The sequence below is a fragment of the Ovis aries genome, chromosome 5 (assembly GCF_016772045.2).
Source record: "Ovis aries strain OAR_USU_Benz2616 breed Rambouillet chromosome 5, ARS-UI_Ramb_v3.0, whole genome shotgun sequence".
Classification (NCBI taxonomy): Eukaryota; Metazoa; Chordata; class Mammalia; order Artiodactyla; family Bovidae; genus Ovis; species Ovis aries.
In genome coordinates, this window is record NC_056058.1 from 2,838,013 (window position 1) to 2,858,401 (window position 20,389).

Here is a 20,389-nt window from a genome sequence, read left to right on the forward strand (position 1 = left end):
GCACCCCAACGATTGAGCCTGTGCTCTAGAGCCCGGGAACTGCAACAGCTGAGCCCACGCTCCACAACTGCTGAAGCCTGCGTGCCCCGGAGCCTGAGGTCTGCAACGGGAGAAGCCACAGCAATGAGCAGCCTGCACACTGCAAGGAAGTTTAGCCCCTGCTCACCACAACGAGAGGAAGACCTGCACAGCAACAAAAACCCAGCGCAGTCAGAAAGAAAGAGAGGAGTGAAATCATCTAAAACCTATTGTAGGAGACAAGGAAGGAGACTACATAATGATTAAGGGATCAATACAAGAAGATAAAACAGTTACAAATATTTATGCACCCAACATAGGAACACCTCAATGCATAAGACAAATGCTAACAGACATACAAGGGGAAGTTGACGGTGACCCAATAATAGTAGGGGATTTTAACATCCCATTTACACCAAAGGACAGATCATCCAGGCAGAAAATAAATAAGGAAACACAAGCCTTAAATGACACAATAGACTAGATAGATTTAATTGATATTTATAGGACATTCTACCTGAAAGCAGCAGAATACACTTTCTTCTCAAGTGCACATGGAATATTCTCCAGGATAGACCACATCTTGAGTCACAAATCAAGCCTCAGCACATTTAAGAAAATTGAAATTGTACTAAGCATCTTTTCTGACCACAACACTATGAGATTAGAAATCAATTACAGGGGAAAAAAAGACAAAACTGTAAAAACCCACAAACACATGGAGGCTAAAGAGTGCACTGCTAAATAACTAAGAGATCACTGAAGAAATTGAATAGAAAATTTAAAATGACATAGAAACAAATGACAATAAAAAGATGATGACCCCAAACCTATGGGACACAGCAACTTCTAAGAGGGAAGTTCATATCTATTCATTCATGCCTCAAGAAGCAAGAGAAATCACAAATAAACAATATAACACCAAAAGCAACCAGAGGAAGAACAAAGAAAATCCAAAGCCAGTAGGAGGAGAAAAAATCATTAAGATCAGATTAGAAATAAATGAAATGGAAGTGAAGAAAACAATAACAATGATAAATAAAAGCAGAAATTGGTTCTTTGAGAAGATAAACAAAATTGATAAATCTTTAGCCAGACTGATTCCTCAAGAGAAAAAGGGAGAGGACACACATCAATAAAATTAATAATGAAAAAGCAGAAATCACAACTGACACCATAGAAATACAAAGGATCATAAGAGACTACTAGAAGCAACTATATGCCAACAAATTGGACAACCTGAAAGAAATGGATAAATTCTAGAAAGGTACCACCTTCCAAGACTGAACCAGGAAGCCTTAGAAAATATTAGCAGACCAATCACATGTAGTGAAATTGAAACCGTAATGTAAAATCCTCTAACAAATAAAAGTCCACGACCAGATGGCTTCACAGGCAAATCCTATCAAACATTTAGAGAACAGCTAACACTGTACCTTCTCAAAGTCTTTCAAAAAATTGCAGAGGGAGGAACACTCCCAAATTTGTTGTATGAGGCCACCATCGTCATCCTGATACCAAAATCAGACAAAGATATCTCACAAAATAAGAAAATTACAGATCAATATCACTGATGAACATAGACGCAAACATTCCTCAACAAAATACTAGCCAACATTATGAAGGCTGGCTCAGATCACATTCAATTCTTTCTTACTACTGGTTAGAGAAAATGCTGAGGAAAGAATGGGTGAAGGAGATCAAGATGTATGAACTTCCAGTTGCAGAGTAAGTGGGTCACAGGTAAGAAATACACAGAGTGGGGAATATATACAGTCAAAAGCTATGTAATATCTTTGTGTGCTGACAGATGGTAACTAGACTTCCTGTAAGGATCATTTTGAAATATATAGAAATACCAAATCACTATGCCAGGAATGAGGAACTACATTTTTAAATTGTTTTTACTTTTTCCTGCTTGAGGTATTTATAATGAAAAGGAAAATACCTTTTAAAATTGGCCTTCCCTGAGAAACTATGGAAGTTAAGGGAACAGATAAACATTAACTATTTGAGTCAACAATTACTTTTAAATTCCAAACTGCCTGCTTTCACAGCAATACTGAGAAAAGCTCATTGCTTCCTGTTTAACTATTATTAGAATCATTTTATGTAATGTACTGTAGTTTGAAAATTCTTTGGCATTGCCCTTCTCTGGGATTGGAATGGAAAGTGATATTTTTCAGGCCTGAGGTCAATGCTGAGTTTTCCAAATTTGCTGGCACATTGAGTGCAGCACTTTAACAACATCATCTTTTAGGATTTGAAATAGTTCAGCTGGAATTCCATCGCCTCCACTATCTTTGTTTGTAGTTATGCTTCCTAAGGCCCACTTGACTTAGGACTCCAGGATGTCTGGCTCTAGGTGAGTGACCACCCCATTGTGGTTATCCTAGTCAGTAAGAAAAAAACTTTTTTGTATATTTCTTCAATGTATTCTCACCTCTTCCAACAACACAAAGGATGACTCTACACATGGAAAACACCTGATGGTCAATACCAAAATCAGATTGATTATATTCTTTGCAGCTGAAGATGGAGAAGCTCTATACAGTCAGCAAAACAAGACTGGGAGGTGAGTGTGGCTCAGATCATGAACTCCTTATTGCAAAATTCAGACTTAAACTGAAGAAAGTAGGGAAAACCACTAGCCCATTCAAGTATGACCTATAATCAAATCCCTTACGATTATACAGTAGAAGTGACAAATAGATTCAAGGGATTCGATCTGGTAGACAGAATGCCTGAAGAACTATGGATGGAAGTTCATGACATTGTATAGGAGGTGGTAATCAAAACCATCCACAAGAAAAAGAAATGCAAAAGGCCAAAACGGTTGTCTGAGGAGGACTTATGAATACCTGAGAAAACAAGTAAAAGGCAAAGGAGAAAAGGAAAGATATACTCATCTGAATGCAGAGTTCCAAAGAATAGCAAGGAGAGATAAGAAAGCCTTCCTTAGTGATGAATGCAAAGAAATAGAGGAAAACAATAGAATGGCAAAGACTAGAGATCTCTTCAAGAAAGTTAGAGATACCAAAGGAACATTTTATGCAAAGATGAGCACAATAAAGGACAGAAGCAGTATGCACCTAACAGAAGCAGAAGATACTAAGAAGAGGCGGCAAGAATTCACAGAAGAACAAAAGAGATCTTATTGACCCAAATAACTACGATGGTATGATCACTCATCTAGAGCCAGACATCCTGGAGTGTGAAATCAAGTGAGCCTTAGGAAGCATCAGTACAAACAAAGATAGTGGAGGTGATGGAATTCCAGCTGAACTGTTTCAAATCCTAAAACATGATGCTGTGAAAGTGCTGCACTCAATATGCCAGCAAATTTGGAAAACTCAGCAGTGGGCACAGGACTGGAAAATATCAGTTTTCATTATAATCCCAAAGAATGTTCAAACTACTGCACAATTGCACCCATCTCACATGCTAGCAAAGTGATGCTCAAAATTCTCCAAGCTAGGCTTCAACAGTATGTGAACTGAGAGCTTCCAGATGTTCAAGCTGGATTTAGAAAAGGCAGAGGAACCAGAGATCAAATTGTCAACATCTGCTGGATCATAAAAAAAGCAAGAGAGTTCCAGAAACACATCAACTTCTGCTTCATTGACTACACTAAAGCCTTTGACTGTGTGGATCACAACAAACTGGAAAATTCTGAAAGAGATGGGAATACCAGACACTTTACCTGCCTCTTGAGAAATCTATATGCAGGTCAAGAAGCAACAGTTAGAACTGGTCAAGGAGCAACAGACTGATTCCAATTGGGAAAGGAGTACGTCAAGGCTGTATATTGTTACCCTGCTTATTTAACTTGCATGCAGAGTACATCACACAAAATGCCAGGCTGGATGAACCACAAGCTGGAATCAAGATTGCTGGGAGAAATATCAACAACCTCAGATATGCAGATGACACCACCCTTATGGCAGAAAGCAAAGAAGAACTAAAGAGCCTCTTGATGAAGGTGAAAGAGGGGAGTGAAAAAGCTGGCTTAAAATTCAACATTCAAAAAACTAAGATCATGGCATCCAGTCCCATCACTTCATGGGAAATAGATGGGGAAATGATGGAAACAGTGACAGACTTTATTTTCTTGGGCTCCAAAATCACTGCAGACAGTGGCTGCAGCCTTGAAATTAAGATTCTTGCTTCTCGGAAGAAAAGCTATGACCAAACTAGACAGCATATTAAAAAGCAGACATCACTTTGACAGCAAAGGTCTGTATAGTCAAAGCTATGGTTTTTCCAGTAGTCACGTATGGATGTGAGGGTTGGACTATAAAGAAGGCTGAGCGCTGAAGAATTGACGCTTTTGAGCTAATGCTAAAACTGAACTTCTAATACTTAGGCCACCTGATGGGAAGAGCTGACTCATTAGAATAGAGTCTGATGCTGGGAAAGATTGAAGGCAGGAGGAGAAGGGGACGACAGAGGATGAGCCGGTTGGATGGTATCATGGACTCAGTGGACATGATTTTGAGCCTACTCCAGAAGATAGTGAAGGACAGGGAAGCCTGGAGTGCTGCAGTTCATGGGGTTGCAAAGAGTTGGACATGGCTGAGAGACTGAACAAAAACAACAAAACTCTTGCCACCTCTTCTTAATCTCTTCTTGTATTAGGTCTTTACCATTTCTGTCCATTATCGTGCCCATCTTTGCATGAAATTTTCCCTTGATATCTCCAATTCTCTTAAAGAGATTTCTAGTCTTTGCCATTCTATTGTTTTCCTCTTTCTTTGCATTGTTCACTTATGGAGGTCTTCTTATCTCTCCTTGCTATTCTCTGGAAGTCTGCATTCAGTTGGGTATCTTTTCCTTTCTCCCTTGACTTTTGCTTCTCTTTGTTTCTCAGCTATTTGTACGGCCTCCTCAGACAACCACTTTGCCTTCTTGCATTTCTTTTTCTTTCAGATGGTTTTGGTCCCTGCCTCCTGTACAGTGTTACAAATCTCTGTCCATAGTTCTTCAGGCACTCTGTCGACCAGATCTAAACCTTTGAATCTATTGGTCACCTCTATGGTATAATCCTCAGCGATCAATGCAAGAAAATAGTGGAAAACAACAGAATGGGGAAGACTAGAGATCTCTTCAAGAAAATTAGAGATATCAAGGGAACATTTCATGTAAAGATGGGCTCCATAAAGGACAGAAATGGTATGGACCTAACAGAAGCAGAAGATATTAAGAAGAGGTGGCAAGAATACACAGAAGAACTGTACACAAAAGATCTTCACAACACAGATAATCATGATGGTGTGTTCACTAATCTAGAGCCAGACATCCTGGAATGTAAAGTCAAGTGGGCCTTAGAAAGCATCACTACGAACAAAGCTAGTGGAGGTGATGGAATTCCAGTTGAGCTGTTTCAAATCCTGAAAGATGATGCTGTGAAAGCACTGCACTCAATATGCCAGCAAATGTAGAAAACTCAGCAGTGGCCACAGGACTGGAAAAGGTCAGTTTTCATTCCAATCCCAAAGAAAGGCAATGCCAAAGAATGCTCAAACTACCGCACAATTGCACTCATCTCACATGCTAGTAAAGAAATGCTCAAAATTCGGCAAGCCAGGCTTCAGCAATACGTGAACCGTGAAGTTCCAGATGTTCAAGCTGGTTTTAGAAAAGGCAGAGGAACCAGAGATCAAATTGCCAATATCTGCTGGATCATCAAAAAAGCAAGAGAGTTCCAGAAAAACATCAACATCTGCGTTATTGACTATGCCAAAGCCTTTGACTGTGTGGATCACAATAAACTGTGGAAAATTCTGAAAGAGATGGGAATACCAGACCACGTGACCTGCCTCTTGAGAAATCTGTATGCAGGTCAGGAAGCAACAGTTAGAACTGGACATGGAACAACAGACTGGTTCCAAATAGGAAGAAGACGACAAGGCTGTATATTGTCACCCTGCTTATTTAATTTATATGCAGAGTACATCATGAGAAATGCTGAGCTGGAGGAAGCACAAGCTGGTATCAAGACTGGCGGGAGAAATATCAATAACCTCAGATATGCAGATGACACCATCCTTATGGCAGAAAGTGAAGAGGAACTGAAAAGCCTCTTGATGAAAGTGAAAGAGGAGAGTGAAAAAGTTGGCTTAAAGCTCAACACTCAGAAACGAAGATCATGGCATCCGGTCCCATCACTTCATGGGAAAAAGATGGGGAAACAGTGGAAACAGTGTCAGACTTTATATTTTTGGGCTCCAAAATCACTGCAGATGGTGACTGCAGCCATGAAATTAAAAGATGCTTACTCCTTGGAAGAAAAGTTATGACCAACCTAGATAGCATATTAAAAAGCAGAGATATTACTTTGCCAACAAAGGTCCATCTAGTCAAGGCTATGGTTTTTCCGGTGGCCATGTATGGATGTGAGAGTTGGATGTGAAGAAAGCTGAGCACCGAAGAATTGATGCTTTTGAACTGTGGTGTTGGAGAAGACTCTTGAGAGTCCCTTGGACTGCAAGGAGATCCAACCAGTCCAACCTAAAGGAGACCAGTCCTGGGTGTTCATTGGAAGGAATGATGCTGAGGCTGAAACTCCAGTACTTTGGCCACCTCATGCGAAGAGTTGACTCATTGGAAAAGACCCTGATGCTGGGAGGGATTGGGGGCAGGAGGAGAAGGGGACGACCGAGGATGAGATGGCTGGATGGCATCACCGACTCAATTCACATGAGTCTGAGTGAACTCCGGGAGTTGGTGATGGACAGGGAGGTCTGGCATGCTGCTGTTCATGGGGTCACAAAGAGTCGGACACAACTGAGCGACTGAACTGAACTGAACTGATGGTACAATCATAAGGGATTTAATTTAGGTCAAACCTGAATGGTTTTTCTATTTTCTTCAGTTCAAGCCTGAATTTTGCAATAAGAGACTGATGATCTGAGCTGCAATGAGCTCCAGGTCTTCCGTTTGAGGACTGTATAGAGCTTTTCTGTCTTTATCTGTAAAGAATATAATTAGCCTAATTTTGGTATTGACTATCTGGTGATGTCCATGTGCAGAACCAAATAATGTTCAAACTACCTTACAACTGTGCTCATTTCACATGCTAGAAAGGTTATGTTCAAAATTCTTCAAGCTAGGCTTCAGCAGTACATGAACTGAGAACTTCCAGATGTATAAGCTGGATTTAGAAAAGGCAAAGGAACCTGAGATTAAATTGCCAATATTTCTTGGATCATAGAGAAAGCAAGGGAATTTCAGAAAAACATCTACTTATGCTTTATTGAGTACACTAAAGCCTTGATTGTGTGGTTCACAATAAACTGTGGAAAATTCTTAAAGAGATGGGAATACCAGACCACCTTACCTATCTCCTAAAAAACCTGTATGCAGGTCAAGAAGCAACAGGTAGAAGCAGACATAGAAAAACAGACTGATTCAAAATGGTAAAGGAGTACACCAAGGCTGTATATTGTCATCCTGCTTATTTAATGTATATGTAGGGTACATCATGGGAAAGGCCAGCCTGGATAACTCAAGCTGGAATCAATATTTCCAGGAGAAATATCAGCAACCTCAGATATAAAGATAATACCACTGTAATGGCAGAGAGTGAAGAGGAACTAAAGAGCATCTTGATGAAGGTGCAATAGGAGAGTGAAAAGGCCAGATTAAAATTCAACATTCAAAAAACTAAGATCGTGGCATCCGGTCCCATCACTTCACGGCATATAGAAGAGGAAAAAGTGGAAGCAGTGACATATTATATTTCACTGGGCTTCAAAATCACTGTGGATGGTGACTGTAGCTGTGATAATAAAAGACGTTTGCTCCTGGGAGGGAAAAGCTGTGACAAACCTAGACAGAGTATTAAAAAGCAGAGACATCACTTTGCTGACAAAGGTTCGTACAGTAAAAGCTATGGTTTTTCCAGTAGTCAGGTATGGATGTGAGAGTTGGACCATAAAGAAGGCTGTTGTTGTTGCCTAGCTGCTGAGTCCTGGCTGACTCTTTGCAACCACATAGTCTGTAGCCAATCAGGCTCTTCTTTTCATGGGATTCTCCAGATAAGAACACTGGAGTGGGTTGCCATCTCTTTCTCCAAAAAGAAGGCTGAGCACTGAAGAATTGATACTTTCAAATTTTGGTGCTGGAGAAGACTCTTGAGAGTCCCTTGGACTGCAAGGAGATCAAACCAGTCAATTCCAAAAGAAATCAACTCTGAATAGTCATTGGAAGGACTGATGCTGAAGCTGAAGTTCCAATACTTTGGCCACCTGATGTGAAGTACTGTTCTATTGGAAAAGACCCTGATGCTGGGAAAGACTGTAGGCAAAAGGAGAAGAGGGTGGCAGAGGGCAAAATGGTTAGATAGCATCACTGACTCAATGGACATGAATCTGAGTAAACTCCGGGAGACAGTGAAGGACAAGGAAGTCTGGCTGCCGCAGTCCATGTGGTCACAGAGCTGGACATAACTTAGCAAGTGAACACACACACTTATCTAGCTGCTGCTGCTGCTGCTGCTAAGTCGCTTCAGTCGTGTCCGACTCTGTGAGACCCCATAGACGGCAGCCCATCAGGCTCCCCCGTCCCTGGGATTCTCCAGGCAAGAGCACTGGAGTGGGTTGCCATTTCCTTTTCCACTTATGTAGCTACTATGTCTTTTATAAGTTATTAATGCCGTAGCAACTGTATCGACTGTACTACTGTTGCTGGTTTTATTTATTTCTTTCCTTTTTCTGTTTTTACAAATAAATTGATTTAAAATCATTGGGAATTGCTTAAAAACAATACTAGCTAACCACATCCAATAATACATTAAAAGGATTATAAGCCATGATCAAGTGGGATTTATCCCAGAAATATACACAAATCTTTCAATGTACACAAGTCAATCAGTGTGACAGTTTATGCAGTGATGGACCATATTAACAAATTAAAGAATAAAAGCCATATGATCATCTCAATAGACGCAGAGAAAGCTTTTGACAAAATTCAACAACCATCTGTGATACTCTCCAGAAAATGAGCATAGAGGGAACCTCAACATAATAAAGGCAATATATAACAAACATCATTTTCAATGGTGAAAAACTGAAAGCATTTCCCGTAGTATCAGGAACAAGACAAGGATGTCCATTCTCATCAACATTGTTTTGGAAGTCCTTGCCATGGATATTAGAGATGAAAAAGAAATAAAAGGAATCCAAGCTGGAAAAGAAGAAGCAAAACTGTCATTGTTTGCAGATGACATGATACTATATATGCAGAAAATCCCAAGATGCCACCAGGAAACTACTGAACATAGCGAATTTGGCAAAGTTGTAGGATACAAAATTAAGGCACAGAAATCTCCTGCATTCCTACACACTAATAACAAAAGAGCAGAAAGGGAAATTAAGGAAACAATCACACTTACCATCATAAAAAAAATAATAAAATACCTAGGAATAAACCAACCTAATAAGGCAAAAGACCTGTATTCAGAAAACTATAAAACACTGATGAAAATCAAGGAGGACACAGACAGATGGAGGGAAATATGATATTCTTGGATTGAAAGAATCAATATAATGAAAATGAGTATATTGCCTAAAGCAAACTACAGATTCCATGGAATTCCTATTAAATTACCAATGGCATTCTTCACAGAATTAGAACGAAAATTTTTACAATCTGTATGAAAACACCCCAAAGAACCAAAGTAATCTTGAGAAAGAAAAATGGAGCTAGAGGATTCAGGCTTCCCAACTTCAAACTATACTGCAAAGCTACAGTAATCAAGACAGTATGGTACTGGTACAAAAACAGAGAAATAGATCCATGATACAGGATAGAAAGCCTATAAGTTAACCCACGCACCTATGGTCACCAAATCTATGACAAAGGAGGCAAAAATATACAATGGAGAAAAGATAGCCTCTTCAGTAAGTGGTGCTGGGAAATCTAGACAGCCACATGTAAAATAATGAAGTTAGAATACTCCCTAACATCACACACAAAAGTAAACTTTAAACAGATTAAAGACCTAAATGTAAGTCCAGACACTATATAACTCAGAGGAAAACATAGAAAAAACACTCTTTGACATAAATCACAGCAAGATCTTTTTTTGCAAAGAAGTTCTTGCACCTTCTTGAGTAATGAAAATGTAAAAAGAAAAATAAACAAATGGGGCCTAATTAAACTTAAAAAGTTTTGCACAGGAAAGGAAACCATGGACAAAATGAAAAGACAACCCTCAGAATGGGTAAAGGAAAAGTGTTAGTTGCTCAGTCATATTCAACTCTTTGTGACCCCATGGACTGTAGCCCACCAGACTCCTCTATCCATGGGATTTTCCAGGCAAGAATACTGGAGGGGTTGCCATTTTCTTCTACAGGGGATCTTCCAAACCCAGGGGTCGAACCTGACTCTCCTGCATTGCAGTCACGTCTGACTCTTTGCAACCCCATGGACTATAGAGTCCATGGAATTCTCTATGCCAGAATACTGGAGTGAGTAGCCTTTCCCTTCTCCAGGGGATCTTCCCAACCCACCGATTGAACCCAGGTCTCCTGCATTGCAGGTGGATTCTTTACCAGCTGAGCCACAAGGGAAGCCCAGGAATACTGGAGTGGGTAGCCTATCCCTTCTCCAGTGGATCTTCCTGACCCAGGAATCAAACTGGAGTCTTCTGCATTGCAGGTGGATTCTTCACCAACTGAGCTATCAGGGAAATCCTCCTGCATTGCAAGCAGATTCTTTATCATCTGAGCCACCAGGGAAACTCCAGTAGAATGGGTGAAAATATTTGCAAATTAAGCAACAGACAAAGAATTAATATATACAAATAGAGCTGAAAGGGAAATTAATATATACAAATAAATTCATATATATAAATATTAGCTACATACAAATATATACAAATAATATCTCCAAAATATACAAACAGCTCATGGAGCTCAACATCAAAAAACAAAAAAATCCAATCAAAAAATGAGTGGAAAACCTAAATAGACATCTCTCCAAAGAAGACATATAGATGGCCAAAAGACACATGAAAAGATGCTGAATATCACTAATTATTTGAGCAATACTAAATCAAAACTACAAGGAGGTACCAACGCACACCAGTCAGAATTGTCATCATCAAAAAGTCCATTAGTAATAAATGCTGGAGAGAGTGTGGAGGAAAAAGAATTGGTATAGCCACTATGGAGAACAGTATGGAGTTTCCTTAAAAAATTAAACATAGAACTACCATATGACCCAGCAATCCCACTACTGGTTATATACCCTGAGAAAACCATAACTGAAAAAGACACGTGTACCCCAATGTTCATTGTAGCACTATTTACAATAGCTAGGTTATGGAAGCAACCTAGATGGCCATCAACAGATGAATGCATAAGAGGATGTGGTCATATTATACAATGGCCTATTACTCAGCCATAAAAAGGAATGAATTTGAATCAGCTGAATTGAGATGATGAGCCTAGAGCCTGTTATACAGAGTGAAGTAAGTCAAAGAGAAAAACAAATACTGTATATTAATGTGTACATATATATAATCTTGCACACATATATATCTGTGTGAGAAAAGTAGAGGGATGTGCACTCAGTTTCCAGAGAGGTCACCAAAACTGCAACTAGTTGCTGAACAACCATCAACAGGGGGATGTTGGAACCCACCAAAAACAGATACACCATGTCTAAGGACAAAGGAGAAGCCACAATAAGACGGTAGGGAGGGGGCAGTCACGTTTATAATCAAACCTCATACCTGCCAAAGACTCTTGGAGGGCACAAACAAAACCTTGTGTGCACCAGGACCCAGGGGAAGGAGGAGTGATCCCACAGGAGACTAAGCCAGACCTGCCTGTTAGCATCTGAGGGTCCCCTGTGGAAGCATGGGTCAGCAGTGGCCAGTCGCAGGGACAGGGGTACTGGCAGCAGCAGTCCTGGGAGGCAGGGCATGTGGTATAAATCCTCTCGGAGGAGGTCGCCATTAACCTTACCAAAGAGCCAATGGGTAGGCGATCTACAAACTGGAGAACAATTATACCAAAGAAGTTCTTGCACTGTTATGAAAGCTCCAGGCCCTACAACAGACTTCCCCAACTTGGGGATTCAGCAAAGGGACTGAATATTCCCAGGAAATTTGAAGGTCAATGGGATTTGATTATAGAACTTCAACAGAACAGGGGAAACAAACTCTTGGAGGGCATAGACAAAACCTTGTGTGTACCAGGACTCAAGAGAAAGGAGCAGTGACCCCACAAGAGACTCAGCCAGACTTGCCTGTGAGAGTCTGGGAGTCTCCAGCAGAGACGCGAGTTGACAGTGGCTGGCCTCAGGATCGGGGCATTGGCAGCAGTAGTCCTGGGAGGTGCAGCGTGCTGGCCTAAGTCCTCTTGGAAGAGGCTGCCATTACGCCTACCATAGAGCCTAGAGCCGACCATAGAGGCTGCAGCCTCCAGGACTGGGCTGTCTCAGGCCAGACCACAGAGAAGGAGCACAGCCTCACCCAGCAGCAGGAAATTACACTGAAGATTTAATGAGCATCACCTTACCCACCAAAGCAAGACCCAGTTTTCCCCACAAGTCCCTTCCTGATAGGACTTTTGCCTTTTGCCCTCATCAGAGGGCAGGCAGAATGAAAACCGCAATCACAGAAAACTAACCAAAATGATCATATGGACCACAGCCTCCTCGGGCAACTCAATGAAACTATGAATCAGGCCGTGTTGTGCCACCCAAGACAGATAGGTCATGGTACAGAGTTCTGATAAAATGTGGTCCATTGGAGAAGGGAATGGCAAACCATTTCAGCTTTCTTGCCTTGAGAACCCCTTGAACAGTATGAAAAGGCAAAAAGACATGACACTGGAGGATGAGACCCCACTGCCCAGGTCAGTAGGAGTCTAATGTGCTACTGGAAGAGAGTGGAGAAACAGCTCCAGGAGGAATGGAGAGGCTGAGCAAAAGCAAACATGACCCCTAGGCGTGGATGTGTCTGGTGGTGAAAGTAAAGTCCGATGCTGTAAATAATATTGCATAGGAACCTGGAATGTTAGGTCCATGAGTCAAGGCAAATTGGAAGTGGTCAAACAGGAGATGGCAAGAGTGAACATCAACTTGTTAGGAATCAGTGAACTAAGATGGACAGAAAGGTCAAATTTAATTCAGATGCAAGAATTCCTTAGAAGAAATGCCATGTGAACAGAATGAAGGCAAAATCATGTGATCATCTTATTTGATTCAGAAAGAGCATTTGATGTAATCCAGTAGCCTTTTCATGATACAAACACTCAACAGATTAGGAATAGAAGATAATCTCCTTAACCCGATAAAGGGAAGTTATGAAAAATTCACAGCTAGCATCATATACTCCATGGTGAAAGATAAAAGCTTTCCCTCTAAGATCAGGAAGAAGACAAGGGTGCCCACTCTCATTGATCATATTCAACATAGTACTGGAAGTGCTAGCCAGAGCAATCAGGCAAGAAAAAGAAAGAAAAGGCATCCAAATTAGAAAGCAAGAAGCAAAAACACTTCTACTCACAGATGACTTGATCTCATATATAGAAAATTCTAAAGAATCTACACAAACTCTCACAGCTAATGGAAAAATTAATCAAATTTGCAGGATACAGTTTCAAACAAAAGTCAATTGTACTTCTACACATAGTGAACAATTTGAAAAGGAAATGAATGAAATGATTTCATTTATAATAGCATCAAAAGAATAAAACACTTAGGAACGCATTAACCAAAGATGCATGAGACTCGTTCACTGAAAACTATAAAACACTGCTGAAAAATTAAGGAAGACCTAAATAAATGGAAAAATCCCATGTTCATGCATTAGAAGACAATAATGTTAAGATGGCAATACTTCTCAAACTAATGTACAGATTCAATGCAATCACCATCAAAATTCAAAACATCTTTTTTTGCAGAAATGAAAAAACAACCCTAAAATTCACATGGAATTGTAAGGGAGTCTCCAAAAGCCAAAACAATCAAAGCCAAAGCAATTGTAAAATAAAAATAAAGTCGGAGAACTTATACTTCCCAACTCTAAAGCATACTATAAAACTATAGAAATCAAAATAGTGTTGTATTGGAAGAATGGTAGACATATAGACCAATGGAACAGAATTGAAAGTCCAGAAATAAACCCAGACATCCATGGACAATTGACTTTTAACCAGGGTGCCAAGACTATTCAATAGGGGAAAGACTAGTCTTTTGAACAGATGGTGCTGAAATAATTGGTTTCCCACATGCAAAAGAATTAAGCTGGACCCTTACTTCTCACTATATACAAAAAGTTACTAAAAATAGATCAAAGACCTAAATGTAAGAAGTAAAACTATAAAACTCTTAGGAGAAAACACAAGCGTAAAACTTCATAACTGTAGATTAGGCAATGTTTACTTTGATATGATATCTAAATGGGTAAATTGAATGTCATCAAAATTTAAAACTTCTGTACATCAAAGGACCCTGTCATACAAGTGAAAAGACAATCTATAAAGGGAGAAGATGTTTTGAAAATAATCTTTCTGAGTGTTAGATATATAAAGAACTCTGACAACTCAACAATAGAAACACAAGCAACCCAATTAAAAACTGGGCAAACGACTTGCATAGACATTTCTCCAAAGAAGACATTCAGATGTTCAACAATCCCATGAAAAGATGCTCAACATCATCAGTCATCAGGGATGTGCAAATAACAATTACAATGAGACATCACTTCAGATCCACTGGGAGGGCTAAAGGAAAAAAAAAGAGAATAACAAACATTGGCAATAATCTGGAGAAACTGGAACCCTCTTGTGTTGCTGGTGGGAGAGCAAAATGGTGCAGTTGCTGTGGAAAAAGAGTTTGGTAATTCCTCAAAACACAGAATTACTATGCAATTCTACTTCTAGGAATATACCCAGAAGAATTGAAAAACGGGTATTCAGATACTTGAAATATCAGCATTATTCACAACAGACAATAAAAGGCTTGAAACAACCTAATTGTCCATCAACAGATGAATGGATAAATAAAATGTGATCCATCGTATGATGGAATATAATTCAGCCATAAAAAGGAATAAAGTACCAGAACACACTACAGGTGGATGCATCTTGAAAACGTTATGCTCAGTGAAAGAAGCCTCTCTCCCTCTTTCTCTTTTTCTCTCTCCCTCCCTCTTTCCTCACTTGCTGGAGGGCCCAGCCACTGCATTTAAGCGAACCCAGGTCATGTGCAGAAGCATCAGGGGCCACCAGGCATGTAAGAGAGATGAGGACCAGCTCGTCTCTCTCTCTCTCTCGTTAGCAGAGACCAGCCCTGCCTACTGCATCTCCCAGTGTCTGCAGATGTTGGGACCGACAACACATGATCATTATTGTTTAAACTGCTATGTCTTGTGCAAATTTGCTCTTTACCAAGAGTTAACCAGCACCCAGCCTGCCAGATCTTCCTCTTCTTCCCTGGCTCCAGGACCCTGGATAACTTCTGCTGTGTGCCTCTATCATCCCCAACCCTCACCCTTTTTTGTGTTTTCTGTTTGTTTTTGTATTTTCTCTCTAAGACCTGCCTTGAAGTCCTGGCTTTTTCAGGAAAACTGCAGTAGTTAATCCTGTCCCCGTGAAACTGTGTAGCTGTTTTTTGGAAAAGGGGAAGCAGGAGGAATCTCTGTGTGATCCTATACCCTTCCCAAACTCCAGAAGCACCCTCCAGAGTGGGTGAGCATTGGAAAGGACCCACATAGGAGATCCCTATAGTAACGAGCACTGCCCTCATACTGGAAGTGCTGTTCCTATGCTTGAGCACAAGCGAGAAAGAGAGACAGAAAGGAAATGAACTGGCTTGTGCCCACTCCCACTGAGGGGGAAGCTGGTTTGAGCCCTGCTGCACCCACATCCCTGAGCTGCCGCCTCTGCCTGGCTAGCCATGATGGGTACCACCTGTACCTTTGTCCAGCACGGGGCCAAAGATGGCCAGGCTGTTGTTGATAGTGGTGCAATTCCAACGGCGGCCCCGGAACTGGTGTTGGCACTCCTGGATGCTGATTTTGATGCCCTCTGCCACGCTGGGCATGATCTCCACGTAGTTCCGGCAGAAACGCAGCTGCTTGGGTACTAAGCCTGGGATGCTGGCGCAGAGGATGGGCTGTGTCCCCAAAGATGAGTACTGGGGCCCAACAGCCAGAGACCTGGGGGAGGACAAGGAGGCCTGGTTAGTAGGGTAAGTGCCCTTCTGGCCCATGAACCGGGAGCAGGAGTCAGGCCTGTCCTCGGGTGAACTTTCTTTGGAGGATGCACACAGGCCCTTTCCTTGGGCAAGATGTGCTTCTACCATGGAGGAAGCCTGTCCCTATCCTGTACATGACACTTAGCACAAAACATCGTGATGTGCACGTGGATTGACAGAAGAGAAGTCAAGGAAATGGTGGAGGCTTCCCTGCTTCTCTGCACAACTGCAGGGGTCCTGACTCCAATGGTGTGGAGATAGCAGCACCCTGAAACTGTTCAGGAACACAGAGAAGAGCACTCAAGGATACAGGTGATGCTGAGTCAGTACAGGGGCTGCCCAGAGGAGGTGCTGCTGGGTCTTTGGCAGGAGGACAATCACTTCTAGAGCAGTGTGAGATAGGGCATGTTGTTGTTCAGTAGCTAAGTCATGTCCAGCTCAGGGACTGCAGCATGCGGGCTCCCTTGTCCTTCACTGTCTTCTGGAATTGCTCAAGTTCATGTCCATTGAGTCAATGATGCTATCCAACCATCTTATCATCTGCCAGCCTCTTCTACTCCTACCCTCAATTTTTCCCAGCCTCAGGGTCTTTTCCAGTGAGTCAGCTCTTTGCATCAGGTGGCCAAAGTATTGGAGCTTCAGCATCAGTCCTTCCAATGAATATTTATGGTTGATTTCCTTTAGGATTGATTGGTTTGATCTCCTTGCAGTCCAAGGGACTCTAAAGAGTCTTCTCCAACACCACAATTTGAAGGCATCAGTTCTTCAGTGCTCAGCTTTTCTTATGGTCCAACTCTCACATCTGTACATGACTACTGGAAAAACCATAGCTTTGACTATATGGACTATTTTCAACAAGGTGACGTCTTTGTTCTTTAATAAGCTGTCTAGGTGTCATAGCTTTCCTTTCAAGGAGCAAGTGTCTTTCAATTTCATGGCTGCAGTCCCCGTCCACAGTGATTTTGGAGCCCAAGAAAGGAAAATCTGTCACTGCTTCCACTTTGCCCCTTCTGTATGCCGTGAACTGATGGGACCGGATGCCATGATCTTCGTTTTTTGAATGTTGACTTTCAAGCCAGTTTTTTCATTCTCCTCTTTCATCTTCATCAGGAGACTCTTTAGTTCCTCCCTGCTTTCTGCCGTTAGATTGGAGTTACAGATGGGGCACCCTGGAGGAGGGCATGGCAACCCACTCCAGTATTCTTGCTTGGAGAATCCCATGGACAGAGCAGCCTGGGGGGCTACAGTCCACGGGGTCACCAAGAGTCAGACATGACTGAAGCGACTTAGCACGCATGCACACACATAGAGATGGGGCACAGCAGTGGGTAAATTAATCATATAGGCGAAAATCACTGCTGAACTCATGCCCACCATTCCAGCAGGCCTTTGGCTATTTACTCAACAGATATAAAAGCTTATGTACACAATAAGATGTGCTCAAGAATATTCACAGGGCTGTGATCATCAGAGAAAAACTTGGAAACCGCCAAAGGATGCATCCACAGAAGCGTGGATGAACAGACAGTGTTTACTCTTGCAGTGGAATGCTACATCGAAATAGAGAGGAGTGGCCTGCCGGTGCAAAGGTCAGGGATCTCCCTGGCAGGGAGCTTAAGAGAGACCTGATACAGTGTGGGTGACCGCGATTCCTCTGATGGAGACCAAGGCCCAGCAACACTGTGGATAGGTACAGAAATCAGCATAGTTTCCTCATTCTCATGGGAGGTCTGGCCTGACTGAAAGGCGGCATGAGAAAATGTATCTCACGCTGTGCTTTGCCAAATGGTTCCCACTCAGCACATGTGCCTATTTAATTTAAGCAAAATGACAAAAAATGAGAGAAAAATGTGGTTTCTTAGTCACGTTAGCTAGACAGGATCTGTGGTTGCCATGTTGGATGGTTAGATATAAGAACACTTCGGTCACTGTGGAAAGTTCTACTGGACCACTAGGGTCTAGGGTGAAGGAAGTGCTCTGTGTTTGATGGGGCTGTTGGTCACACACGTGTTTGTGTGTCACAACTGACTGAAATGTGGTCATGTTACTATTCGTGATTGTTTTCCAGCCACTCAGTTGTGTCCGACTCTTTGCAACCCCATGGACTGAAGCATGTCAGGCTTGCTTGTCCTTCACTATCTCCTGGAGTTTGCTCAAACTCATATCCATTGAGTCAATGATGTCATCCAACCATCTCATCCTCTGTCATTCCCTTCTCCTCCTGCCCTCAATCTTTCCCAGCATCAGGGTCTTTTCCAATGAGTCAGCTCTTCACATCAGGTGGCCAAAGTACTGGAGCTTCAGCTTCAGCATCAGTCCTTCCAATGAATATTCAGGGTTGATTTCCTTTAGGGTGGACAGGTTTGATTACCCTTTGATTTCAGAGGAAGACTCATCTGGCCCTTTCCAGGGCAGAGGGAAAGAGCTTCCCCAGTCCAACAGTGACACACTGTATCTGCCCAGCCGGATGGATAACCCATGGTTCTGTCACCTGCGGGAGCATCTGTGTTTGTAGTGGGGTGATGGTCTCTTGTCGGCAGAGCTCTGCTTGGTTCCCATGTCTTAACGCTTCCTTCACCCCTGGGTGGAAGCTCCATGTGAATGACTGTGTGGCCGCTGCTACTTTTTGGGGCCGTCTGTTGAAGCCTGCCTCCCATCAACCACAGATATCACAAAGGCTCTTCAGGGTCTCTCAGAAAGGGCCATGAAAATGTTTAGGATGGTAGGAGACGACCAACGCACGGAGGCCCTGTGGACCTAGGAGGACCACTGGGTGTGGGGTGGCTCTGTGCTTTCTTCCTTGGTCCCCAGAGATCTGCTCACTCTCTCGGCACAGAGCGGTACAGGTGTTGCCCATGCTCACCCGGCCTTTAGCCGCAGCGCTCTCTCCTCCTCCCCGAGAGCCCCATCTCCTCCTCCCACTGGGGTTTCTGGTGTGGTATGCCCAGACCCAGACTGACCCCTCAGCCTGGCAAGACGGTCCCTGCTTATCTGGTAGGTTTCTCTGGTGGGATTCAGGTGGAAATGTCTGTTTCCCTTTCCTTTATTTGGTGGGTGACTTTGTAAATATTTCAGCTGGGCCCCCAAAGGTTCCTCTTGTTCAGCATCTCCTCTCTCCTGGAGGGTTAGGCACCCCTAAGAACATGGGACAGAGGTTTCTGTGTTCCTCAGCAAGCTACACACCTCCACTACAATGCTCTCAGTAAATCCTACTCTGAGTCTAACCCAGATCCATCCATCTGTGGTGAGAATGAGAGGAAACAGGAATCACCGTCTCTCAGAGAAACAAACCTACCCTCTGGAAATACAAATCAGACCCTAACATCTTTCCCTCTTTGTCTCCAAAATCTCCAGAGGCCACCTTGCCTCGAGGCACACAACCCATGCCCTTCAGCACCTGGAGACACCTCATTGGATGACCCAGAGAGAACACTTCCTCATTGCACAATCCTGTGAGATCTGTCCAGCTCCATCTTCTCACACTCTGCCAGCCCCCTGCTCCTGCCATAACAGGCTCTGGGCGCAGTCCCTGTCTCCACGCATCTCTCAGTCAACGTGGGACTTTGTCCTATGGATCTCTGTGGCCACAGCTCAGTTCAGTTCAGTTGCTCGGTCATGTCCGACTCTGCGACCCCATGGACTGCAGCACGCCAGGCCTCCCTGGCCATCACCAACTCCTGGAGTTTCCTCAAACTCATGTCCATGGAGTCAGTGATGCCATCCGACCATCTCATGCCTGTCGTCCCCTTCTCCTCCTACCTTCAATCTTTCCCAGCATCAGGGTCTTTTCAAATGAGTCAGTTCTTCACATCAGGCCGCCAAAGTATTGGAGTTTCAGCTTAAACACCAGTCCTTCCAATGAATATTCAGGGCTGATTTCCTTTAGGATGGACTGGTTGGATCTCCTTGCAGTCCAAGGGACTCTCAAGAGTCTTCTCCAACATCACAGTTCAAAAGCATCAATTCTTCGGTGCTCAGCTTTTTGCACAGTCCAACTCTACATGACCACAGGAAAAACCATAGCCTTGACTAGATGGACCTTTGTTGACAAAGTAATGTCTCTGCTTTTTAATATGCTGTCTAGGTTGGTCATAGCTTTTTTCCCAAGGAGTAAGCATCTTTTTATTTCATGGCTGCAGTCACCATCTGCAGTGAT

At 42.5% G+C, this 20,389-nt stretch overlaps 1 protein-coding gene across 1 annotated transcript in view; it reads right to left on the reverse strand.

Annotated features, from left to right (window-relative positions):
- WNT3A (Wnt family member 3A) overlaps window positions 1-20,389 on the reverse strand; it is a 74,374-nt gene that overhangs the window by 33,483 nt on the left and 20,502 nt on the right. The window contains exon 2 of the mRNA XM_027969327.3: window positions 15,954-16,195. Coding sequence (XP_027825128.1) covers window positions 15,954-16,195 — 242 coding nt within the window. The remainder of the gene's footprint in view (window positions 1-15,953; window positions 16,196-20,389) is intronic.